General features: G+C 44.2%; 1 protein-coding gene across 1 annotated transcript in view; it reads left to right on the top strand.

Annotated features, from left to right (window-relative positions):
- STT3B (STT3 oligosaccharyltransferase complex catalytic subunit B) overlaps window positions 1–27,230 on the top strand; it is a 217,760-nt gene that overhangs the window by 177,383 nt on the left and 13,147 nt on the right. The window contains exons 9-11 of the mRNA XM_029589417.1: window positions 11,781–11,935; window positions 12,419–12,630; window positions 26,786–26,973. Coding sequence (XP_029445277.1) covers window positions 11,781–11,935; window positions 12,419–12,630; window positions 26,786–26,973 — 555 coding nt within the window. The remainder of the gene's footprint in view (window positions 1–11,780; window positions 11,936–12,418; window positions 12,631–26,785; window positions 26,974–27,230) is intronic.

Below are 27,230 nucleotides of genomic sequence, written 5' to 3'. Positions count from 1 at the left end.
GTCTGAAGCCATACCATTCCAGCTTCACACAGAAGAGGACTCCAGACACACAATGCTGGAAGAGGTCCAATTTGTAGATGCACCCAAGGAGATAATGTCCATACCTGTTCTCCTGGATTTGCTGAAGAGGAATTGGGAGCATCCAAGCTCTGTACCACTGGTGAATCGGAAACAGATGCCACCTACCTGGTACAGACAGCCCCTGGTTTCCAAAAACCACAGCTGGATCACCATACTGTGGTTGTGGTGTCAGTCCAGAAAAAAGCACGACGTTCTAAACCTCATTCTTCCATTTCTCCAGGGAAAGAACAGAGGTCCGTCTGTGCTTTTGGCCGTCGTGTTTTCCATGGATCAATGCTTATTTCTCGCATTGCTTCCTACCAGTTATACATGACCCAGTATAACACAGACCTATTCAAGAAGAACCAGGGTTTCTCTGAATCTTTACCCGACCAGCTTCAGGATCAATTCAATGCCCTGGCTCAGAAGGATCTAGGTACTGGCAAGCACGAGGTCCACACTGCCTCCTGGGTGTCCGCAGCAGGGATTAGTGCACGAAGGTGGGCCTGCCTGAAGTCCTCTGACTTAAGACCAGAGTTACAGAACCAATTGGCTGACCTGCCCTGCCCTGGAGACAATCTCTTCGGGGGACAAAATCCAGGAGACTGTAGCACAGCTCAAAGACCACCATGAGACACTAGGCCAGCTTTCATCCGTGTCTTCTGATTTCTCGTCCACCTCTAAAAGGACATTCCAAAGAGACTCTAAGCAGCTGTCCTTCAAACCACAGAGATATTATCCTCCTGCTACTTGGTCGCCCCTCCAGACCTTACCAGAAAGGTCAGGCCAGACAGTCCCAGCCTCAGAAAACTCAGCCAGCCCCTCCACCAGGCCCAGCTGCCGGATTTGGACTCCTCACTGGAGAGCATACGCCATCCTCCTCTGCCATCTGTACCCGTCTGTTGTGCCACTTTACCAACATATGGCACACAAGCACTTCAGATCAGTGGGTACTCGCTGTACTGACTCAAGATTACCACCTCAACTTCCTGACTGTACCAGCAGACTCTTCACCTCGGCTGACGTGGGGATCATCCAACCATTCTTCTCTTCTGAAGGAGGAGGTTTCAACCCTCCTGAAATCCCATGCAGTAGAAACAGTGCCCCTCTCCCAGCAGGGGCAGGGGTTCTATTCCAGGTATTTCCTCACCCCAAAAAAGTCAGGGGGCATTCGTCCAATACTGGACCTGCGTGCCTTAAACAAATATCTGCAGAAGGAAAAGTTCAGGATGGTAACCTTTGGCTCTCTACTTCCTCTTCTACAAAAAGGAGATTGGCTTTGCTCTTTAGATCTTCAGGACACGTATACACACTTCTCGATCACTCCGTCTCACTGCAAATTCCTTAGGTTCCTGGTCAGCCCCCGGCACTTTCAGTATCGGGTACTGCCGTTCGGCCTAGCATCTGCACCTCTAGTCTTTACCAAGTGCCTCGTAGTGGTCGCGGCCTACCTGAGATGTCAAGGCGTCCATGTCTACCCTTATCTCGACGATTGGCTGATAGACTCCAACTCAAAGGGATGCACTAGCCTCCTTATGTCTATCTATACGTTGCTGTCTCTCTGGTTTCTGATCAACTACCCTAAGTCCAGCCTAGTTCCGTCTCAAACCCTATTCTTCATAGGAGCCGAACTGGACACCGTGCAGGCAAAAGCATTCCTCCCTCAGGATCGAGCTCATACTCGTATCCCTCGCACAATGCCTCCAGAATCTAGATTATTTGACAGCTCGTCATTTCCTCATTTTGCTGGGTCACATGGCATCCTCTATACATGTCATTCCAATGACAAGCCTTGCCATGAGTCATGCAGTGGACTTTGAAATCCCAGTGGACTCAGGCTTGTCATCCAATGTCTAGCATTGTCCACATTACCAAGCAGCTCCGCCTGTCGCTGGCCTGGTGGATGCAGCTCTCCAACCTCTTTCAAATCCTTCCATTTCAGGTTCCAGAACCTCAAATTATCCTAACTACGGACACCTCCAATCTAGGTTGGGGTGCTCATGTCGACCTCCAGACTCAGGGCACCTGGTCTCTAGAGGAAGCCAAACATCAGATAAATGTCATGGAACTTCGAGCGATCAGATATGCCCTCAGTCTTTCAGGATTGTCTCTCAAACAAGACCATCCTGATTCAAACAGACAACCAGGTAGCGATGTGGAACATCAATAAGCAAGAGGGAACGGGCTCCTACCTTCTGTGTCAGGAAGCTGCACAGATATGGGCATGGACTCTTTCCCACTCTATGTACCTCAGAGCAACCTACTTGGCGGGCGTGGACAATGTTCTGGCGGACAGGTTTAGTCGGACCTTTCATCTGCATGAATGGTCTCTCAACCCCCCGGTAGCGGACACAATCTTCCAACATTAGGGTTATCCGCAAATAGATCTTTTTGCGTCCATTCACAACCGCAAAGTAGAGAACTTCTTCTCGCTCACTCGCAGCCGCCACTCACAGCTGACGGACGCCTTTGCCCTCTCAAGGTCCAACGGTCTCCTCTATGCGTACCCTCCACTTCCACTCATATCGAAGACTCTCATGAAGTTATGAAGGGTTTAATGATTCTGATAGCTCCTCCCTGGCCTCGCTAAGTCTGGTTCCCAATCCTCCGGGACCTATAAGTTCTCCAGCGCATCCCTCTAGGGAAGGATCCGCTTCTGATAACTCAGAACAATGGGTGCCTACGCCACTCCAACCACCAGGCCCTGTCCCTGATGGCCTGGATATTGAAAGGTTAATACTTCAACCTCTTAACCTTTCAGAGTCTGTATCCCCGAGTCCTGGTAGCTTCACGAAAGCCTTCCACGAGACTGTCTTAAGTCTGGTGCATGTCCATGTCCATGTCCATAGACCCCTTCACTTATTCCACCGCGAAAGTTTCTGGACTATCTCTGGCACCTGTCTGAGTCAGGCCTGAAAACTTCCTCTATAAGGGTACATGTCAGTGTGGTAGCCACTTTCCACAACGGCGTGGGAGATGTCTCTATTTCGAAACAACCCCTAGTCACACGCTTCATGAGAGGTTTGCTCCACCTGAAACCTCCATTGTGCCCTCCAGCCCCTGCTTGGGACCTTAACGTGGTCTTAGGACGGCTCATGAAACCTCCGTTTGAGCCTCTACATTCCTGCGATCTCTGCTATCTCATCTGGAAAGTGGTTTTTCTTCTCGCTATCACATCTGCTCGCAGAGTTAGTTACAGGCATTAGTCTCCTACCCGCCTTACACCAAAATTCTACATGACAGAGTGGTCCTCCGTACACACCCTAAGTTTTTACCAAAGGTAGTGTCGGAATTTCATCTTAATCCATCATCTTACCTACTTTCTTTCCAAGGAGAACAGGCTCTACCTACATTCCCTGGATTGCAAACGTACCCTAGCCGTTTATCTAGCGTGCACGTCAGCCCACAGGAAGTCCACTCAATTATTTGTTTCTTTCGATAACATCAAATTGGGAAATCCAGTGGGAAAACAAACCCTTTCTTCCTGGTAGGTGGACTGTATCTCCTTTTGCTACCAGCAAGCAGGCATTCTACTACAAGACCATGTAAAAGCTCTCTGTTAGGCCCGTGGCAACATCAGTGGCACACCTTTGTTCGGTGCCACTTATTGATATTTGTAAGGTTGTGACCTGGAGCTCTCTCCATACCTTCACAGCCCATTATTGCTTGAATAAGGCTGGCAGACAAGATTCCATTTTTGGACAATCTGTTCTATGCAACTTATTCTCAGATTAACTACCCAACATCCTACCAGCGACCTTTTTAGGGTTTTCAGGATGCCCTCCTACCCAAATCCAACCCTGTTGTTGTGCCTGTTGCACGTTTTTGGGTGCATTTGATGCATTGCTTGGGCATCCTCGGCTCGCTGCTCACTCATATGTGAGGACTACCATCTTGCTTGTCCTGTGAGAAAGCAGAGTTGCTTACCTGTAACAGGTGTTCTCACAGGACAGCAGGATGTTAGTCCTCACGAAACCCGCCTGCCACCCCATGGAGTTGGGTTGCTTGCGATTTTGTTTTATTTTTGAACATACTTCTTGCTATATACGAGACTGTAGGGGACCCCTGCTGGATGCAGGGTTAGTGCCATGCTGGGCATGCCCAGTAGGTGCCAGTCAAAGTTCTAGAAACTGACAAAAGTGTTCCATGATTGGGCTCCATCCTGATGTCACCCATATGTAGGACTGACATCCTGCTGTCCTGTGAGAACACCTGTTACAGGTAAGCAACTCTACTATCTCACAGAAGGATTGCCTTATCTGTTCTCTCCTGGCTGTAGGTGTGAGTGAGCCACCATGCTCAAAGGCAAGCTCTAAGATGTATTTTCTGGTACACTGACCCGGATCCTCTGAGAGAACTTGATCAATCTGGATCTCCCTATTTTCCTGTCCCACAATGGCTTCATGACTTAGCTTGGGCTTGTGTAACTGCTGCTTTCCTCAATTGACATGGCATTTCTAGCTCAGCGCAGCCTTGCTGCGGCAACTATGACAGCAGTGGTGACTTTTTGTTCTTCTGCCTCCATCTTGGCTGTCTTGTGTGCAGTTGCTGCTGCACGTTCTTCAATTCTAGCTTAGCTAGCTTTATGGCAGCTTCTTGTTTACTAAAAGAAGCATGTGCCTGTGCAGCTTCTGCTCTTGTGTGCCTTGGTGGCAGCCACACTTACTGAGGACTTGTTCAAATGGACTGACTTCAGTGACCTTGAGGTCCTGCGGAGCATTTGGAAAGATTGGAATACAGGGATACAGTTTCTTTTAAGTTCTCAATTTTTTGTTGTGCTTGTGCAATAGTGCCATGCACTGAGTTGTCACATTCTAATTCAGTGTCCCTATGAAAGTTTCTTTCCTCAGTATTTCAGTATTGGTGCTTGTTAGAAATGCAAGGTACCTGTTTGACTGGAGTTGATATTTACAGCTGTACTGGAGTTGACTTATGGCTTGCTGAATTTCCTTTGTACCAGTAGTGCTGGCAAGCATATGTCTGAGGCTGACTCTTCCCATGCTTGTTAACTCTTTAGGTCAGCGATTCTCAACCGGTGTGTTGCGACACACCAGTGTGTGTTGCCAAGCACCGGCAAGTGTCGCGGCTCCCGGTGTTCTGCTGCCCCGCTTGTGCTTCCCTTCTCCCTAGGAGTGGGGCTGAAGAATGGAGAGACGCTGCGTGCCGCTGCTGGCAGCTGAAGAGTTGGAGACACTTGTGTGCCGCCACCGGCGGGGCTGAAGAATGGAGAGGCGCTGCTGCTGGCGGCTAAAGAGCGGAGACACCTGTGTGCCGCCACCGGCGGGGCTGAAGAATGGAGAGATGCGCGCTGCTGCCGGCAGATGAAGAGTAGAGAGACCTGTGCACCGCCACCGGCGGGGCCGAAGAATGGTGAGACACTGTGCGCTGCCGCCGACGGCTGAAGAGTGGAGAGACCCTGCGTACCGCCAGAGGTGGCTTGAGAGACGTACGCAGACGGAGGTCAGGCCAGCAGTGGCTAATAAGCGGAGGCCAGGCTTATTGGGCCAAATAATGAGAAGAGGCTCCATATGAGCTTGTGTGTGTGTGGTAGAATGGGTGCCTGGGTGCGTGAGTGGCAGCTTTGTGCGTGTATGGTAGAATGGGTGCCTGGGTGCGTGAGTGGCAGCTTTGTGTGTGTGTGGTAGAATGGGTGCCTGGGTGCGTGAGTGGCAGCTTTGTGTGTGTGTGTGGTAGAATGGGTGCGTGAGTAGCAGCTTTGTGTGTGTGTGGTAGAATGTGTGACTGGATGCATGAGTGAGCTTGTGTGTGTGGTACAATGGGTGCATGAGTGGCTGTGTGTGATTTGTAAGTGTCAGAGTATGTGTGAGCTTGTATCTAAGTGACAGAGCATGTGTGTGAGAGAGAGACTGGTCAGGGAGGTGACGTGTATGTGTGTGGGAGGGACAGACTGGGTGTGTGTGTGAAGAAGAGATACTAGTTAGGGAAGTTGCTGGTCTGTGTGAGACAGAGACTGGTTGTGGGCCCTAAGGAAGAGGACTGTGAGGACAGAGCTTCAGCAGTCACTGCTGCTTCTGGTGAGTGCTATTGGTCTGCAAGGGAAAGGAGTAGGAGAGTTGCTGGAAAGGGTAAGTAAAGGCAGCTTTTAAAGTTTATTTTTCTTGATTGACTGCCATTTTAATTATTGGGTATTATGTGATGTCTCTGTTTTGAAATATTTTATTGATATTTGGACAATTTTTAATAATTTTTGAGTTTTTAATTGTTGGATGTTATTCTGTTCAGCTGTTTTGTAACATTTATTAGTATAGTTTTACAAGTGGGTATCTATAGCAGCTTGGCTTGCTTTGTTTTCCTAATAGGTGTATTAGTGTTTAGGGCCTGGTTAAATATTTGTAGTGGTAAATTACTGTCTTTTCATAAGGAGGGATATTGTGCCTGCCAGTAAAGTGTTTGTTTTGCTTTTACTGAGATGTCATCAAATCCAGAATATCTTTTTTGTATGGTGAGCTGTACGGGTAATGCCCTAGTTCTGCTCTGCACCCATTTTTGGGGGTCGAGGGGGGTTCCTGAGGATGCAGAATGTATATTTACATTTAGCCCCGTGATGGTCATATGTTCAGTGTGTCACGCACTTGAGAAACATCTGTCAGGTGGGTCCCAGCCGAAAAAAGGTTGAGAACACCACTGCTTTAGGTAACCTTCTTTTTCTGATTTATAATTCTCTAAGGTAAGGGTGGCCAATTTTGGTCCTCGAGAGCCACCAACAGGTCATGTTTTCAGGATATCCACAATGAATATGCATAAAATAGATTTGCTTGCACTGCCTCCTTTGTATGAAAATCTAGCTCATGCATATTCATTGTGGATATCCTGAAAACCTAGCCTGTTTGTAGCTCTCAAGAATCAGTGTTGGCCACTCCTGCTGTTGAGTTTTGGCTATCAAAAGATGTTTCCTCTTAGAAGCAAGGCAAGAAAGTGTGAATAAATATTTAAACTGTTCAGCCTTTAAATGTTCCACAATCACAGGTAAGAGTTTCAAAGGTACTGGCTTTTATTTTAAAGGTAATTCACGTTGGTACAGCCTCTCAACACAGTCTTGTTTTGCCGGAGGGGCTGCGTTGGGAGGGACCTGAGAAGAACTCTAAAATTAAAACAAAAGTAAATATACTTTAGAAAAAGGGGGACAGTAACCAGCATAGCACCAAAGATAAACATGTAAAGCTTAGCTTAGTAAAATATATATGAACTGATTACACAGTTATAGATGAAGATAAAAGCAACTAAGTAAATGTGTACATACAGAACACCCACATTGGCATTAGAACAAGTTGCAAAGTTAAGATGCATGCAAATAACAATGGACGCACCAACGAAATATCTCAAAAGTGGAGTAAGGCTAGACAACAGCCAGAGCGGTTTGCGGTGCTGACATAATAGCAGCTGAAATGAAATAAATGTAACCGCCTACAACTTATAATTTAAAAAAATTGAAATAAAGTAAAATAAAATGAGGGGATAGACTAAAATAAATGGAATAAAGTAATATAAGGAAACTGGCAAAGTGTAGTCTAAATCAATAGAAAGGAATGTGACAACAGAAAAATAATCCAATAGTATCTGCAAGGTAATAAAAAAGCAAACAAAAAAACCACTAAAGAAACTGAAACTATGCGCACACTGAAGAACCAGGAAGAAGCACTTAATTTCTCTAAGGAAGTGCAGCACCACGGCGTCAGTGAATACACTGAGCACGTTCACTCATAGCAGGAAACATAAAAAGCGCCAAACACAAGTCAGTGAAGAAGTCAATATGACACAGCAGGGCCTGTCACAGTACAAAATGGGGAAGGTGCCATGGCCTCATCGGTGGTTCACCTATCATCAGTCTCCATGGAGGATATCTGCCAGGTTGCGACATGAGTTCTCATTACTGGTTGGATAGGGATGGTGGACGAGACAGGTTTGGCTAGCCTGTCCTGCAGAAATTTTTTGGGGTGCACTTTTTTGTTCCCTTTTTAATAGGAATCATATGTAGCTAGGGACTCCCCATGTGTGAGGACTGCCATCCTGCCTGTCCTCTGAAAAAGCAGAGTTGCACACTTGTAACAGGTGTCCTTCGAGGACTGCAGGATGTCAGTACTCAAGAAATTCGCCTGCCTGCTCTTGGAGTTAACTTCTCCGTATAATTCTAAGGAACAAAACTAAAAACAATCAGATTTGTCAGACAAATCTGATTGACTTTTTCGACTGGGTAACCAAGGAATTGGATCAAGGAAGAGCGCTAGATGTCATCTACTTGGATTTCAGCAAAGCTTTTGATACGGTTCCGCACAGGAGACTGGTGAATAAAACAAAAAGCTTGGGAGTGAGTGCCGAAGTGGTGACCTGGATTGCAAACTGGTTGACGGACAGAAGACAATGCGTGATGGTAAATGGAACTTTCTCTGAAGAGAGAGCGGTTTTAAGTGGTGTACCGCAAGGATCGGTGTTGGGACCGGTCCTGTTCAATATCTTTGTGAGCGACATTGCGGACGGGATAGAAGGTAAGGTTTGTCTTTTTGCGGACGACACTAAGATCTGCAACAGAGTGGACACGCCGGAAGGAGTGGAGAGAATGAGACGGGATTTAAGGAAGCTGGAAGAGTGGTCGAAGATATGGCAGCTGAAATTCAATGCCAAGAAGTGCAAAGTCATGCATTTGGGGAGTGGAAATCCAAATGAACTGTATTCGATGGGGGGGGAAAGGCTGATGTGCACGGAGCAGGAGAGAGACCTTGGGGTGATAGTGTCTAATGATATGAAGTCGGCGAAACAATGCGACAAGGCGATTGCAAAAGCCAGAAGAATGCTGGGATGCATAGAGAGAGGAATATCGAGTAAGAAAAGGGAAGTGATAATCCCCTTGTACAGGTCCTTGGTGAGGCCTCACCTGGAGTACTGTGTTCAGTTCTGGAGACCGTATCTACAAAGAGACAAGGACAAGTTGGAGGCGGTACAGAGAAGGGCGACCAGGAAGGTGGAGGGTCTTCATCGGTTGACATACGAGGAGAGATTGAAGAATCTAAATATGTACACCCTGGAGGAAAGGAGGAGCAGGGGTGATATGATTCAAACTTTCAGATACTTGAAAAACTTTAACGATCCAAAGACAATGACAAACCTTTTCCAACAGAAAAAAATCAGCAGAACCAGAGGTCACGAGCTGAGGCTCCAAGGAGGAAGACTAAGAACCAATGTCAGGAAGAATTTCTTCACGGAGAGAGTGGTGGATGCCTGGAATGCCCTTCCGGAGGAAGTGGTGAAGTCCAAAACTGTGAAGCACTTCAAAGGGGCATGGGATAAATATTGTGGATCCATCAGGTCCAGAGGACGCATATAAAGAGCAGGTAGTAAAATACTGCACGGAGCGGCAGTAGCCACAGAGGCATTCACGGAGCGGGATGCCAGTGGCCAGTGGTAGGTGTCCACCTTCATGGAGCGGAAGGATGTAGGGCTGTCATCTCCCAATTAAATAAAAAACAAAAACAAAAAACAAAACAGGGATGGGATCCATCAGGTCTAGAGGACACATATAAAGAGCAGGTAGTAAAATACTGCACGGAGCGGCAGTAGCCACAGAGGCATTCACGGAGCGGGATGCCAGTGGCCAGTGGTAGGTGTCCATATAAAGAGCAGGTAGTAAAATACTGCACAGAGCGGCAGTAGCCACAGAGGCATTCACGGAGCGGGATGCCAGTGGCCAGTGGTAGGTGTCCACCTTCACGGAGCGGAAGGATGGAGGGCTGTCATCTCCCAATTAAATCAATAATAAAAAAACCCAGGGATGGGATCCATCAGTTCTAGAGGACGCATATAAAGAGCAGGTAGTAAAACACTGCATGGAGCGGCAGTAGCCACAGAGGCATTAACGGAGCGGGATGCCAGTGGCCGGTGGTAGGTGTCCACCTTCACAGAGTAGAAGGATGAAGGGCATCCATCTCCCAATTAAAAAAAGAAAAGAAAAAAAGAAAAAAAAACAGGGATGGGTTCATGGGCTTATAGGTATTACCAATTATTAGGCTTTTCAATATTTGATGATAGTTAATGTGACTTTCAAGGCATTCTTCACTTTCGGTGCATGTCCGGCATGACTCCTTGCTTCAATGACAGGGGAAAAGAAAAACTGATACTTCACACATTTCCAGCATTGCCCTCTGCTTCATGGCAGAGAGCTATGCTGCCGCTTACCCAACTAATCAAACTTAATATTTCACTTGGAAGCAGCTCCAGCACTGCTCTCTACATTAATGGTGGGGGTGAAAAGGGAATTAGAACATAAGGTTACTAAGAGCCAAGAGAAACAGTTAAGTATGAGAACAAATGTGTGAAGCTTGCTGGGCAGACTGGATGGACCGGTTGGTCTTCTTCTGCCGTCATTTCTATGTTTCTATGTTTCTATAAAGGGCCCCATGATATAGCATTCTGGTCATGCTCAGTAAGGCACAATCAAAGTTCTAAAAAAGGACATCTTGGTGTCCTTTGAGAACACCAGTTACAGGTAAGCAACTCTGCTGTAATTAAAATTAATAGAAAATACCCTCTGTTAATCCTTGTGTAAAGTAAAAGCTATCTGATTAAATGAGCACATTTTTATATATGCTATGTGAGGAGAATGTTCATTTGTGTGTTTCTATATACAAGGGCCTAATTTTCAAACCACTGTATATATATAAAACACTACTTTATGCTCCTAAATCGCCTTTTGAAAATCAACCATGGGGTTGTGTGGATACAAGTACTCGTAATTACTGATTTTGCACATAGTTTTATCCACACTTGCAAGAGGCATTCCAGGGGGGTTAGAAGGAATTATGCACATATTTTGATTTTCAAAAGTATGAACATGCAGAAAATTACACCTGCTCCAGGCTTATTACATAAATTCGCTTTGACAATTTAAGCTAAAGTCTGTGGATGCAAAGTACCCATCTATTTGCTATTTAAAAAAAAATAAATTTAAATTAGAGACCAGATGTAATATTAAAAACGATGTCTATGTAAATTGGTAAATGTAGGGTGCAGAGAATCTAAAAACAATGGTTATGTCACAAAAGAATAAGATAAGTTGCTACAACAGACAATTGGGGGGACTCGAGTGATATTTAATGAATAGAAAAATTATGCATAAACTTGCCAGGTTTTCTTTTTAGCATAGACATGGGAATTTACCAAAACATGGTCATGTCATGTTTTTAGAGCTTTTTTAGTTTTTGAGCTTTATAATTTTCATGTTTGATATTTTTATTAATATTGATGCTATTTTTATATTTCATTGATATATTACATTGGTTTTCTGTTACCATCACTTCAACAGTTTTTTGTTAAAAGTTCAATCAAAAAATGTAGTGAATGACATGCCTTTGTTTCCACCAAATTGCAGTTCTAGCACTCAATTATTGATTTACCATACATCCTAGCTGTCTCTGCTCTTTTTTGATATCTTGCAACATTGACCGAGAAGAAGCTCTATTTAACTTTCTATAGAACAGGTAAACCAAGCTTAGAACAGTACCCTTCTTAATCAAAATGTATGGTCAACAAAACCTGTCATCTTGGTTTATTGTAGCCAAAAATCTATCCTCCATTGCCCATGTTACCATAGAAAACTAAACATGTTACAATGCACTAAAATATTCAGTCTAGTTTGCCATACATTGATACAGTTGTGTTTCTGACAACATTCCAAATGATGTACCTAATTTTATTTTATTTTTAACAAGGTATGCAAAAATTCACATCCCCATCATCGCCTCTGTATCTGAGCATCAGCCTACCACTTGGGTTTCCTTCTTTTTTGATCTGCATATTTTGGTGTGTACTTTCCCAGCAGGGCTGTGGTTCTGCATAAAAAACATCAATGATGAAAGAGTATTTGGTAAGAAGTAATTTCAAATTATTTGGTTCAAGAATTGTGATTTTTATTTTCACTTATAGTATTGAATAGGTTTAGTGCCATTGAGCTTGAGTCATTTTGGATTACATGTAAACATTTTGATAAAATATGAAACAGCCCATTTAGGTCAAGAAATTTGATCTTAAAACTCCACTAGTGACTGTGTGCAGCTGTGCTGAACACACTCTTAGATAAAGTAACTTTTCTTTTTAATTATATTCAATATAATTAGGTCGTCATTGTTCCAGTTATATTTGATATTCTATGAACAGATACTTGAACAAAGACAAAATGTTATAGTAGTTTCTAAGAATATTCTGTTACTTTCTAAGTCTCCAATAACAAAATTGTCATTTCATGACAATTCAGGTGATCTATCCCTTTCCTTTGTAGGATAGAAACTTGTTCTATTTCAGTATGTAATTCCTGCCTTGGTATGTCTGGGTTTTTTTTCCCCATATGCAGTTGCTCTTTATGCCATTAGTGCTGTTTACTTTGCCGGTGTGATGGTTCGTCTGATGCTGACCCTGACACCTGTTGTCTGTATGCTCTCTGCAATTGCTTTTTCCAATGTTTTTGAGCACTATTTGGGTGATGATATGAAGAGGGAGAATCCACCCTTGGAAGATAGTAGTGATGAAGATGACAAAAGGAACCCTGGCAACTTATATGATAAGGTGAGCAAATAAAGCATGTTCATCTTAAAGTAGGTTTCTGCTTTTATTGTTTTGGGATGAACTCAGCTCTTATATCTTCAAGTTTGCCTCAAAAGTGTGAATTTGTGCACATGAAAGGATTTGCATCAAAACTTCTTAACCATCTTCAAAAATAAGCTCTCAGCTTTCAGATAAGGTTAATTTAGGATGAATTCAGCATTCTCCCAGGACAAGCAGGATCGTAGTCCTCACATGTAGGGTGACGTCACTGGATGGAGCCCTATCACAGAAAGCTTTTGTCAGTTTCTAGAACTTTTGACTGGCACACTGAGCATGCCCAGCATGCAATTATCCCTCGAGCCACAGGTGCCTCCCTTCAGTCTCTTTTTTTTTTCCACGCTGCAGTTTGCCTTGCGGTTAGAAGCTCTGTGAGAATTCTCACACATTTCCTCACAGAAAAATCTCTAAATTTACCTCAGAAAACATTCCCTCATAGGGGTCTCCCATCGGGATATATTTTCCATCGTTCAGTGAGTAAAATCACTATTCCCGGTCGGTGCCGCTCCCACCATTTTTCCGGTGTTCGCAGGCCGTAGACTGTTTTTGGGCCTCAACCTCTGCCATTATGGCAACAGGTTTCCAAAAATGTCCGGAATGCCCCTGAACCATGTCGATTACCAACCCACATGATGTTTGTGTGCTCATCACATGACATGTCTACTTGCCCAAGTTGTACCCAGATGACTCCTAAGGGTAGGCGGGCTCACCTCGACAAGATGGAGACCCTGTTAAAAATTAAACTGACTCCATCGACATCCACCCAATCGTCACCAGCAGGAGCATCGAAAAAGTTGATCATAAAACCTCGCCGGGAGCACCAAGGCAGCGGTGACTTCCGGCACCGACTCCGTGTAAGTCATTGACAGCATCTACCTTGGCGCTGGGGAAAGACCGGTCCGAGCACCAAGGAAAGCACCATCACCGACGCGAGGCTACTCCTGGTGCCGGCACAGACACCGTATCTGCCTCGATGGCTATCGAGCTGCTTGCAAAGAGGACTCGGGTCTAGGAGTTAATACCCTCTCCACCCGAACTGCCAAGGAGATCCCCACCAATATCGGTGCTGGGAACTGAGCCCCCACAGGGCCCTGTGGAGGTGCCAATAACGCCTAGCCTGCCACTCCCTGTAGCTACAATAACTACACCAGCTTTCAGGGAGGAACTGGACAGTTTTATCCGCCAGGCAGTGCTCGATGCTCTCCAAGACCTTCAGCCACCGATACCGGCACAGACACCGGAACAGTCAATACTGACACCGTTGCTAACCAGGCTCAATACACTCATCTGTGCCCTACAAAGCAACTAGGACCACCAATGCCAAAGAAGCCTGCGCAACTTCTGAAATCCCAGATTCCAATTCCTGGGTTTTCAGACGAGGGCACGGATTCTAGTCCCTTTTCACCGATGCCTGGTCCATCAGGACTCTCGGGACCCAGAGCCCCACGTTTTCCATCGATGCCTCCGAAACCGCTATCTGTGCCATCCATTGAGGCCATCGAAAGATCCATCATTGCCAATACATCCTACAGCACCAACCTTCTTCGCACTTTCAGGATCTCGACCAGAGACCTTTTCTGATAAATGGGAAGATGTAGACACACACTTCCACAGAGGATATTTTGTCTGAACCATCTCCTCCGGAGGAAAGGAGAAAATCTCCCCCTGAAGACCTTTCCTTTGCCAATTTTGTTAGGGAGATGTCAGACAATTTGTTCTCATTACTGAGGAAAATACAAAGCACAAAACTTTGGAAGTTCTCAAATTTGATGCTCCAAAGGAAGTCTTAGCAATTCCAGTACACGAGGTACTAGTTGATCTACAGCACCATCTCTGGGAACATCCTTGTGCTGTGCCACCAGTGAATAAAAGGACAGATGCAGCTTATCTTTTCCAGCACATCCATGGATTCCAAAAACCACAACTACCCCATCAGTCAGTGGTAGTTGAATCAGCACAAAAGAAATCCAGAAGACGGAGACCACAGTCTTCCAATCCTCCTGGTAAAGATGATAAATTCCTTGACATATTAAGCCGCAAAATGTTTCAAGGATCTATGTTGGTGTCACAAATAGCTGCATACCAACTTTACATGACACAGTACCAGAGGAATCTCTGGAAACAGGTTCAGGAAGAAGCCAACTCTCTTCCTCAACAAGACGCTCTTAATGCCATATCACATAAAGGCCTTGAGGCTGGTAAACATGAAGTTCATGCTGCTTACGACTCCTTTGAAACAGCTTCTTGTATGTCAGCGACAGGAATTAGTGCCAGGAGATGGGCCTGGCTAAAAGCTTCTGACCTGAAATTCAGGACAGACTTGCAGATTTACCTTGCACGGTCAAAACTTATTTGGTGACAAAATACAAGATGGTGACTCAGTTGAAAGACCACAATGAAACACTGCGTCAACTATCAACAGTGACTACTGAGGCCCGTTCTGCGAGAAGAAGGGACCCTAAAAAACCCTTTTATCACCCACGCAGATATTACTCGCCTACATCTTGTGTGAGAACAGCTAGGCAGTCTGAGGACATTCTTGACAGCCTAAGACTTCCAGACCTCAGCCTCTTCCACAAACTGGTCCGGCATCTGGATTTTGAAAACTTTCCAGAGAACAGCAGCCCCTCCACAAATCTCGAACCAGATTTTCCAGTAGGAGGTTGAATTCATCACTTCATAACCAATTAGCTCAACATTACCACAGACCAATGGGTTATTTCCATTATAAACCAGGGATACTGTCTAAACTTTCTCACAGTACCCAAGGATTCACCGCCAAATCCTATGTGGATGCACACAGATCACACAAGACATCAGAAATGCCCACCCTTCTGGACGCTAGGGCTGTGGAACCTGTTCCCCGGGCACGGCAGGGCAGAGGGTTCTACTCTCGCTATTTCCTCATTCCAAAGAAAACAGGCGGCTTCCACCCCATCTTAGACCTCCGTAATCTCAACAAATTTCTATGAAAAGAAAAATTCAGGATGGAGTCCTTGAGCACCATACTTCCCCTTCTACAAACTGGAGATTGGCTCTGTTCTCTGGATCTTCAAGATGCTTACGCTCACATTCCCATATTCTCTCCTCACCGCAAGTACCTACATTTCCTAGTGGGACATCAACACTTTCAGTACCGGGTCCTGCCTTTCGGACTTGCCTCGGCACCTCGGGTATTTACAAAGTGCCTAGCAGTGGCTGCGGCCCATCTGCTCAAGAACAGCATACATGTCTTTCCTTATTTGGAAGACTGGCTCATCAAGAGCCAATCCAAGCAAGGAGCTCTTGACGCACTCAAGCTTACTATCCATCTACTAAACTCGTTAGGATTTCTCATCAACTACCAAAAATCCCACCTAACTCCATCTTACCTCCTGACTTTCATCAGAGCAGATTTGGACACCCAGTCGCAAAAGCCTTCCTGCCCAATGACCGCACGCACACTCTCTCCAGACTAGCTGTATCTCTGCGCAAAAAGAAGGCAGTCTTTTTTTTTACATGGCTTCCACGGTCCATGTAACTCCTATGGCCAGGCTGGGCATGAGATAAGCATGCCCAGCCTGGCATGCTTGAAATAAGCATGGGTGAAGCTTGCTTATTGCGGCGGTTACTACCCCTACTACCCCTAACTAATCAAGCTAGATATTTCAGTGGTGGGGGTGGAAGGGAAATAGAACCAAGAGCTAAGAGCAACAGATAAGTATGAGAGAAAAAATGTGTGAAGCTTGCTGGGCAGACTGGATGGGCCGTTTGGTCTTCTTCTGCCGTCATTTCTATGTTTCTATGAGAATAACTCAGTGGACTTTAAAAAAAAAAAAAAAAAAAAAAAAAAAATCAGTGGATTCAAGCCACTCAAGCACTCTCATCCCAGATTCAAGTGACCGACCAGTTATGGCTATTGCTTCTCTGGTGGACGAACAGTCAATTTGCTAACAGGTCTAACTTTTCAGCAACCAGTTCCACAGATGACTTTGACACAGACGCATCCACCTTAGGTTGGGCAGCACATGTGAACGACCTCCAAACTCAAGGTATTTGGACTCAACTCGAAGCAACATTCCAGATCAAATTCCCAGAGCTTTGAGCTATTCGTTATGCGATACATGTGTTCAAGGACTGCCTTTCACACAAGACTGTTCTCATACAAACAGACAACACAGTTGCAATGTGGTATTGAACAAGCAGGGCGGCACAGGCTCTTATCTCCTATGCCAAGAAGCCGCACAGATCTGGATCTGGTCCCTTGCACACTCATCCATCTCCGGGCCACTTATCTGGCAGGCATACAGAACATGCTAGCAGATCGCCTTAGCAGACAGTTCCATCCCCACGAGTGGTCTCTGGATCCACCGTTGGGGTCAACCAACAATAGACCTCTTTGCATCCGAACTGAATCACAAAGTGGACAGATTCTGCTCCCTGCACAGACAACCAAACAAGTTGGCCATGGACACCTCAGCTCGCCCCTGGAGCACGGGCCTCCTATACGCGTATCCCCCCCGATACCACTGATAGCCAAAACTCTAGTCAAGCTACAACAGGACAAAGGGTCATTGATACTCATAGCCCCGTACTGGCCTCAACAAGTGTGGTTTCCTATACTACTCGACCTTTTGATCAGAGAACCCATTCACCTGGACTCAGCGCCCACTCTCATAACTCAGAACCAAGGCATGTTACGCCATCCGAAACTTCAGTCCCAATCCCTCACTGCCTGGATGTTGAAAGCTTGATCTTGCAACTGCTCAACCTTTCAGCTGATGTCTCAAGTTCTTGTAGCTTCACGTAAGCCTTCCACACAATCCTATCTTTCTAAGTGGAAAAGGTTTACCTTATGGTGCACACAAAGGTTTAGATCCTTTTTCCTGCCCCACTCTTTTTAGACTATCTGGCACCTTTCAGAATCTGGTCTCCAGGCTTCCTCAGTGAGGGTAAACCTGAGTACAATCTCAGCGTACCACAGAGAAGTAAGGAATGCCCCAATAACAGCGCAACCCCTTGTCAGGTTCATGAGGGGCTTCTTACAACTCAAGCCCCCTCTACACCCACCAGTCACTAAGTGGGACCTAAATGTAGTTCTTACCAGGCTCATACTTTCTCCGTTTCAGCCTTTGCACTCCTGCGATGCTAAACTTCTTACTTGGAAAGTCCTCTTCCTCGTAGCCATTACATCTGCTTGAAGGGTTAGTGAGTTACAAGCACTTGTCACATACTCACCCTATACAAGGTACCTACATGATAGTGGTTTTCTGTACTCACCCTAAATTCCTTCCCAAGGTGGTTACAGACTTCCACTTGAATCAGTCTATAGTCTTCCCCACGTTTTTTCCAAGGCCTCACACTCACCAGGGCGACATGGTTTTACGCACCTTGGACTATAAATGTGCTCTTGCATTTTACCTTGACTGCACTGCTGTCCATAGAAAATCCACCTAACTCTTTGTTTCTTTTGACAAAAACAAATTGGGAGTTGCAGTGGGCAAACAAACTCTCTCCAACTGGCTAGCAAACTGTATCCAATTCTGCTACGACAAAGGAGGCCTTCCTCTCCAGGGGCACTCATTAAGAGCAATGGCGACGTCAGTAGCACACTACTGTTCAGTACCTATTACTGACATTTGTAAAGCTGCAACATGGAGCTCTCTTCACACATTTGCAGCACATTACTGCTTAGACAAAGGACATCAAGACTCTGCCTTTGGCCAATCCGTCTTGAAGAATGTATTTCCAGTATAATTCTCAACTCCTTCCACATCCACACTGCTGTGATTTCAGGCTGCCTCAAATTTTCCAACAGTACACCAGTTGTTGGTCCAAATTAAATGTCAGCCTATATGTAACTTGCTAATCACCCACATGTGAGGACTACCATCCTGCTTGTCCTGGGAGAAAGCAGAGTTGCTTACCTTTAACAGGTGTTCTCCCAGGGCAGCAGGATGTAGTCCTTGCAAAACCCACCTGCCACCCTGCAGAGTTGGGTCCAAAACGTTTTATTTTATTTTTTCGCTTGCACTTTTGCTACAAACGAGACTGAAGGGAGACCCCTGTGGCTCGAGAGATAATGAATGGCATGCTCAGTCTGCCAGTCAAAAGTTCTAGAAACTTTGACAGAAAAGTTTTTTCCATGATAGGGCTCCGTCCAGTGACATCACCCTACATGTGAGGACTACATTCTGCTGTCCTGGGAGAACACCTGTTACAGGTAAGCAACTCTGCTTTATCTGACCTGCCATTGTAGGCTTTTTGATTTTATTTTGCTGGACATGACACAAGATCTCGAGAGAAGTGTCCTGTGAACACACATGCATTTGATTAAATTGCCTTTATCAATTGAGATGAAAAAAAAACCCAAAAAACTTTGAAAGTGCAATGTAAATGTAAACGTTTTATTTTTTTTTTCAGGGATGAGGAGTCAATTGGATCATCCACCTACTTTATTTTAATTTTTATTAAGGCCTTTCAGTATTTTAATTTAAAAATGTCATTACTTTAAGTTAGTTTTTAAAAATGAGATTTGGGTTACATTTTCTGATCCATGATTTCTCAATCCTCCTCTTGTTTAATTTTCTAATTAGAATAACTTTTTTTACCCTCTGTTACAGTTCTCTTAGGGAATGATTAAATTTGGAGTATGATCTCCTTGCTCATAAAAGCAGCTATTTAGTGTTGCAGCTTATTACTATCAGATAGCAACTGAAATGATAAAAATGGTTTTAGTTTGGATGCAGAGCAGAAGTGACCCACAAGTAATAGATTAAAAAATAAACTCAAACATCTTATTTTTAAAACATAATTCCTATTACAGAAATGCTTTAAAATTAAAAAAAAAAATTGATGGATCTGAATGAAAAGGATTGATTGCACTTTGTCAGAAATTGACATTGTATAAAGAAGACGTACTTTGTAGTAAAAGACTTTATAAGAAAGATTGGTAATAGAAAATTGAAGTGATGCCCACCCAGACCTTCCCTCCTTCACACCCCAAAGAAATGCACTAAAAGAATATAAAACTATAAAATATTTGAAAGATCAAGAAAAGAAAGGAGATGAACTAAAAAAGGTTTAACTTTATTGAAAGATAAAAGGCACAGAGAGGAACAGCAGTAGGATAAGCAAGGGTAGAAGGTGTTAATGACATTAGATAACACAGATGGAAAACTTTGGGTGCACAAGTGATAGCATTGCAGGATATTAATGAATATTCATGAGATTTATTTGCATAGATTGATTCTCATTTATGACTAGTTTAAATGTTGATGATCCTGAAACACAGACCTATTTGTAGTACTTAAGGACCAGAATTGATCATCCTCTATTGCCACTAAAGGAAAAACCTAACAGTAAATTATAGAAACTCATCTTGTGTCCAGAGAGCTTTGCTCAACCTCGTACATTGTCTTGTTCATTGATAATTTCAGTAATGTCACAGAATAGAGAAAGCCATGTTATATATAGAAAAAGTAACAGTAACTGGATTGTCCAATCTTGCAGCTTATTGCTGTCTTGACTTTTCCTTTTGACTGTATTCTTAACTTCTTAGTTTTGTTAAAATATATTTATTTCAAGCAAATGTAAGGCTATGAAAAAAAGGTTTGCACTACATCAGAGGTAGAAAATTCTGTCGTGCCATGTTATCTAGAATTAGGGATCTGCAGCTGGCCTGAGTCAGAAGAGAGCCGCCTTGTTGAAGCAGGTTCAGGCTGGATGAAAGCAGCCTGCACTGTAGCAGACCTGGACCCAGGAAGAACCACCACTGCTCTGATTTGAAGAGAGCAGCTACCTCTGTAGTGTGCCTGGGAAGAACCAATGCAGTGGTGTGCCTGGGCTGTAAAAGCTACTGCCACCATTATTGCTGGTCCAAGGTAGCTCCCTGTTTGCTAAGAAAGGTTTAGAAGAGAAATAAGCAAAAAAAAAAACCCCTGAAATGTTAAACATAAAAACAAGTTTCAACAGAATGGAACAAAAATGACTCTTCTAGAATATGTTGAAACAAACCATTTACAGAGTCCTGGCAGGTTCCCAGTCATTGGCCGCAGAAGGGTTGGGGAGGGACCCAGGCTATCTGGGCCCTTTGGCGGGGAACTTGAGCTGGGAAAGGGACCACCAGTTGGAGGCAGTACATAGCATGTGGCAAACTTATTTGATGTGTGTGTGGGATGGGGGGGGGGGCTGTCTGCTGCCAGGGCCCACTGGCACTGGAGCGGCAGCAGACCAGATGCCAACCGTCCTTCAAAGGGGCAGTCACATTGCTTGCATGCGGCAGGTGACTATAACATAAGAAATTGCCATACTGGGTCAGACCAAGGGTCCATCAAGCCCAGCATCCTGTTTCCAACAGTGGCCAATCCAGGCTACAAGTACTTGGCAAGTACCAAAACACTAAGTAGATCCTATGCTACTGATGCCAGTAATAGCAGTGGCTGCTCTCTAAGGCAGCTTGATTAATAGCCGTTAATGGACTTCTCCTCCAAGAACTTATCCAAACCTTTTTAAAACACAGCTAAACTAACTGCACTAACCACATCCTCTGGCAACAAATTCCAGAGCTTAATTGTGCATTGAGTGAAAGCATTTTCTCCAATTAGTTTTAAATGTGCTACTTGCTCTAACTTCATGCAGTGCTGCAAAGTCCTTCTATTATCCGAACGAGTAAATAACGATTCACATTTACCCGTTCTAGACCTCTCATATCCCCCCTCATCTGTCTCTTCTCCAAGCTGAACAGCCCTAATCTCTTTAGTCTTTCTCATATGTGAGCAGTTCCATCCCCTTTATCATTTGGTCGCCCTTCTCTGTATCTTCTCCATTGCAAGTTTGTGTGTTTTAGATGAGATCAGAATTGCACACATTACTCAATGCTCTCACCATGGAGCGATACAGAGACATTGACACATTGCTTTATTCACCATTCCCTTCCTAATTCCTAACATTCAGATCGATACTCTAAGGCCGCGGTAGAAACAGTGCAGCAGTGTCAGGCGCACCCTCGTTCCCCGCACGCACAGTTCTCTTCACCCTACCGCTCGATACTCTCTTCAAATTGCATGCAAATGCATGCCGCGGCTGCAAAGCCTTAGGCAAGCGTTAGGCCCACGCAACCCATTTTACTGTATAGAGCGCCTATACAGTAACCTGGGTTCGCAGGTCTAACTCTTCACGGCCGCGCTGGTATCTGTCATTTCAAATGTCATTTCAAATGACATTTGAAATGACAGGTACCAGGAAGTGGACAGTTATGTTCCCCGATGCTCGGCAAACTTTTCCCCAGCCCCTGCTCACCTGCCCTGGCCCCGTCCGGTCTCCGGTGCAGCCCCAGTCCTGTCTCCTCCTCCCGAAGCAAAAAAAACCGAAAAAGTAGCAAGACTCGGGCCTGCTATGATAGTCCCTTCTCCTCTCCTCTCGATTTCGGCGCTCAAGGCAGCCGGGTGGGCGTGCATTCATCCAGGCAGAGGGAGCCGGCGGCGAAAGCAGCCTCCGGCTCCCTCTGCCTGGATGAATGCACGGCCCCCGCCGGCAGTGAATGAATGCCCGTGCGATTTTGGCGCTCAAGGCAGTCACGTGACGTCACGCCTTGAGCGCTGAAATCGGGGGGGGAGAAGGGACTACCGTAGCAGGCCCGAGCCTTGCTACTTTTTCGGTTTTTTTTTTTTTTTTGCTTCGGGAGGAGGGGACAGGACTGGGGCTGCACCGGAGACCGGACGGGGCCTTGAGCGCCGAAATTGCCCCCATTTTTAACACTTTATTCCCGTTTTAATTTTCGAACACCACACTAAAACCACACTAACACCAAGTAGAGGGTAGGCGGTAAACTAACAGGTTAAGGACGCGGCAAAATAGCGGGTTACAAAGGAGATAATCTGAGCGCGCGTCACAGTATCGGAGGAGAATAGCTAATTCCTTCATTATACAGCTAATTCGTTCATTTACATATCATATACATGCTGCGTGCGGAAAGGGTTATGCGTCTGTTTTAAGAAGCGCTAAGGACGCGTGAAACTGGAGACTGGATCGTTGGATCGCCTTACGCATCCAAATTGTGCGCTCCCAGCACGTTACAGATGGGAAATCTTCAACCGCACGTTACAGTATCGACCTGCTACTTTGCTTTTTTGACTGCCACAGCACACTGAGCCAATGATTTAATGTATTATCTACAATGATGCCTAGATATTTTTCCTGGGTAGTAGTTCCTAAGTTGGAATCTAAAATCGTGTAACTGCAGCATGAATTATTTTTCCCTATATGAATCACCTTGCACTTGTCCATTAAATTTCATCTATTTGGATGCCCAATCTTCCAGTCTTGCAAGGTCCTCCTGTAATGTATCACAATCCGCTTGTGATTTAACTACTCTGAATAATTTTGTATCATCTGCAAATTTGATTACCTCGCTCTTATTCCTTTCCAGATCATTTATAAATATATTGAAAAGCACAGGTCCAAGAACAGATCCCTGAGGCACTCCACTGTTTACCCTTTTTCACTGAGAAAATTGACCGTTTGATCCTACTCTTTCCTATCTTTTAACCAGTTTGGTACGCCCTGTAATTCCTCTCGGAAGGCAAGGCCTTGGTTGCTGGTTACACAGAAGGGGGGATACTCATGGCCCGTATATTCCCCATGCTGCGCCTTAAATCTTGAAATATAGACAAAACATGAAAAATGCATAAATAGCAATTTAAAAAATATGGCAAAAATGCTTGCCTTGGCTCCTACAGAATTTTGGCTGATTCCCACATTTTTTAATATCTTTCCATCCTGCTGCTAATTATAGCTATATATCCTATCTTTTTTTAATCCTTCACCTGAATCCACTCCTTGGTTCTTGCTAGATTTGTATTTTAGTCATGGGAGTATTCTGCGCTACTGCGGAGCAGAGAATTTGCGCAGAATTCCCCCCTGCGCAGAAATTCTAGTTTCTGCGCAGAATTTGGAGCAGACCCCATCCTGCACCTGGCAAAGGAGACCCCGGCATGCTTCGTCAAGAGGAGGCCCTGGCATTGCCACATGTAGTGTTTGTGTGAGAGGCTGTGTTTGTGTGTGTCTTTGAGAGGAGATTGTGAAGGAATGTGTGTGTATGTGAGAGATTGGGAGCTAGTGTGCATGAAAAGGAGTGTGTTAAGGGGGTGTGTGAAAGAAGGAGCCTGTGTGAAGTGTATGCATGGGAGAGGGAGCTTGTATGGAGGGGGGGTGCATATGTGCACAAGAGAGGAGGGACTGAGGGAAGCCTGTGAAGGGCAGTACTGAGAGAGGAGCCAAACCCTGGGAGTGGAGATAGAAGGGGTTGAGCCTAGCGGAGAAGGGGAGAGAGTGTGGAGGGTGAAGGAGTTGAAGGTAAAGTGAAAGAAGACTGGCCAGGGGAGCAGGGAAAGAGGGAAGAAGGGACATTCTTACAATGTACTTCTAGGGAAATTCTGCTTAAAATATTTAAAACTCTGCATCTTTAACTTTTTTCTGTTTTACATTTTAAATCAATTACTTAGATTGTCATGTATATTGCTTTTTTGACCAATATAAAGTGTGCAGAATTTCAATTTTTTTGGCACAGAATTCCCCTAGGAGCAGTATTTGTACAGATTAGTGTGGTACCTGTATTAGTGCAGCTTAATTTACGTAGATTCCAAATGGTAAGAGTCACTGAGGTGGAGAACTTCCAAAGATTGTAATAGCTCCTCAGGATTAAATAAAGCTTAAAAGATCTTAATTTTAAGCATCAGATTAATTACCTCAATTTTTGCTACTATTGATAGTTAAAATAAGACTTTTTGATAGTAAATGATGGTCATTTTTTATGCCTCTGACATTTTCCATACAGTTGATATGACAAAAACACATGATACATGTTACTTTTCTAAAGTAACTGAACCTGCAGTTTGCAAATGAGGCATCATTTCTTCTAAGAAAAACCGTGATATTTTGAATTGCATTACTGTTTCACGTTGCTTTAGTACTAGCATTGCATTGCAAGTTCAGTTCTCTTCACCGGTCTGAACCTTGAAGGGTACAGTGCCTCCTACTGGCTCAGCAGACCAATACTTGTGTTCTTAGGATGAGTTTAGTGATGCCTCTCCCCCCCCCCCCCTCCCTTCCTGTCCTGCAGCAGATACCTGTGTTAAGATTTTAAGAGAAGAAATCAAGGGGGTAAGGGCTGTTCTTACCCAGATTATGGAGAACTGATATTTCCCACTAGTGTTAAATCAATATGCCTGGCAGATTGAGAGAGCAAGGAGAGACACCCCACCCCCACCCTGGGATGTGAGTAGGAACAACTGAAACTCTTGTCAGTCTGAATGATATTGTGAAAGTCTTGGACCCCCTCTTTTATGGACCAACTCAATAAGCATATTAAGGCAAACTTACTTTATCTTTTGAAAACAATCACTAGCTACAAAGGCTCCTTTCCTTGCCATCTCTGATATCTTGTGTCATTTGATTTGGAGGAGGAGGCAGCTAGCATCCCTAGATTATTTCAGAAACAAATGGCTGTTAACCAGATGGAGGGCTTTGGTACTGAAAGAGCCTATTACTATATTTCATTTCTGTAACATTATTAAACACATGGAGGGCTCTACAACCCGAAGAAGACAGGAATGCAAATCCCATTCTGGGAAGGCCTTCCAGCTCCAAGACTCACCTGGACAGCAAGAGATCTATTCAAAGATTCCTTGTCAAGATGATCAGGTTACCAAAGAAAAAGATGAACCATTAGAGCTCAACCCTAAGATTGCTAGCACCATATCAAGCTATCAAAGAAAACTATTCCTGTAGAGCAAAGGTGGGTAAACCTTTTGGCCTGAGGAAATTTGGAGTATGGTCCAAATGAAGGAGGACAATAAGGGTGCAGTATATGAGTGTTTTACCCCACTGTTAGATCTACAGTGCCACTTCAGCTGGAAATAACATGCTCTTGCAGCCATGAACCAGGATCTGACTCACTCTTGCAAGCCACATTGAAACCTCCTGTCAGATGGTGTCCAGGTACCATAGTTTGCCCACCTATACTGTAGAGGGTGCAAGATCCCTAAAGGATATCATAGACATGCAAAAAAAACAACTCGAAAGGAAGCCTGGTCTTGGTGGTTATAGCAGTGGGCTATGAATCGGGGTTCAAATCCCACTGCTATTCTGTGACCTTGGGCAAATCACTTTACCCTCCATTGCCTCGGGTACAAATTTAGATTGTAAGCCCTCTGGGGATAGGGAAATATCTATCATTTCTGAATTAAATCTGCTTAGACATGCCAAAAAGTGTAATATAAAAATTAAAATGTTGCAGTGTCCTTTGTATGTCCAGAGCTATCACAAAAGATGCTTAATGGTTGTAAAGGACCTGATGGTAGGAAAACAGGCTGTGTTTGAGCTTCCCATAAGCTCTTACACTGATGACTAGATTACTGCTGAACACAGCCTATAACTCTATGGCAATGGTAGCCGGGTGATGGTTTCTGGGATATTTATTAGGAGCGGTTTCTCACTAAATCATTGGCCATTGACTTTCTCTGACACCCTTGATGATGTTACCTTTTAAGGATAAACATCTATGTGGCTTGCATTTGGTTAAGATTAAGAGATGACAGACTAAGAAAACTCTATCACAGGAGATAACCATATAGGAGGACATTTCCTTACAGACCCTACCCTGCAGGAATTTGAATTCCTAACCTTTTGGAATCCAAGCTATAAGCAGAAAGGGCCAGCAAGGATCCTTTTGAGATAGAAGCAGGGTCTTGTAAGGGGAAGATTTCATTGTATTGGATAGTTTCAAATGCACCAGTAAGAGACAAGTGGGTGTTGAATGTGACAAAATGAGTTTGTTAAAGGGGCAATTTTTGGTGGCATACAGATTGGACACCAAGAAAACAAAATCAATCAAATATTCCTAAAAGTCAGTGCAGATATTTTTTTTAGATTGTAATTGACAAAGTGACCAACACACAAATGTAGCTATATATAGAGAGGATTTCTTTATTTGTGTGTGCATACATATATGTATATACATTTTTTTTGAGTGGGGGGAAACTGAAGAGAAAATGGGGTTACTCTAACATTGTTTATTCTAAATAAGTGTAAGTTACTTACCCAGAAAGCATGCATTGCTATAACGTGTTTGTTTACTCAGGCTGGAAAGGTGAGGAAGCATGTGTCTGAACAAGAAAAAACAGAAGAAGGACTGGGTCCCAATATCAAAAGCATTGTCACTATGTTGATGCTGATGTTGTTGATGATGTTTGCTGTCCACTGCACCTGGGTGACCAGCAATGCATATTCTAGTCCTAGTGTTGTGCTGGCTTCATATAATCATGATGGGTAAGAATGCTCTCTGAATCTTATATTAATACTGCTTTATAAGGTTTAAGATGTACTGATAGACCAGTATCTTTTTATCAGTAAATGTGCTAAGTACTGCTATAAACTAGTAGAACCCCATTCTCCTTACCCTTCTCATTTTAGTTACTCCTTTGCTTTCAGTACATTTGTTTGTATTCAGATGTACAATACTTGGGCTTTTTCGTTTTTGATCAAGTCTGTCCCCAGCATTGTAAGGTTTAAGTTTTAACTATATG

This window comes from Rhinatrema bivittatum, chromosome 2, assembly GCF_901001135.1.
Source record: "Rhinatrema bivittatum chromosome 2, aRhiBiv1.1, whole genome shotgun sequence".
In the NCBI taxonomy this organism is placed as follows: domain Eukaryota; kingdom Metazoa; phylum Chordata; class Amphibia; order Gymnophiona; family Rhinatrematidae; genus Rhinatrema; species Rhinatrema bivittatum.
The sequence above is the reverse complement of the archived record's forward strand: the minus strand, read 5'-3'. Positions and strand labels throughout refer to the sequence as shown.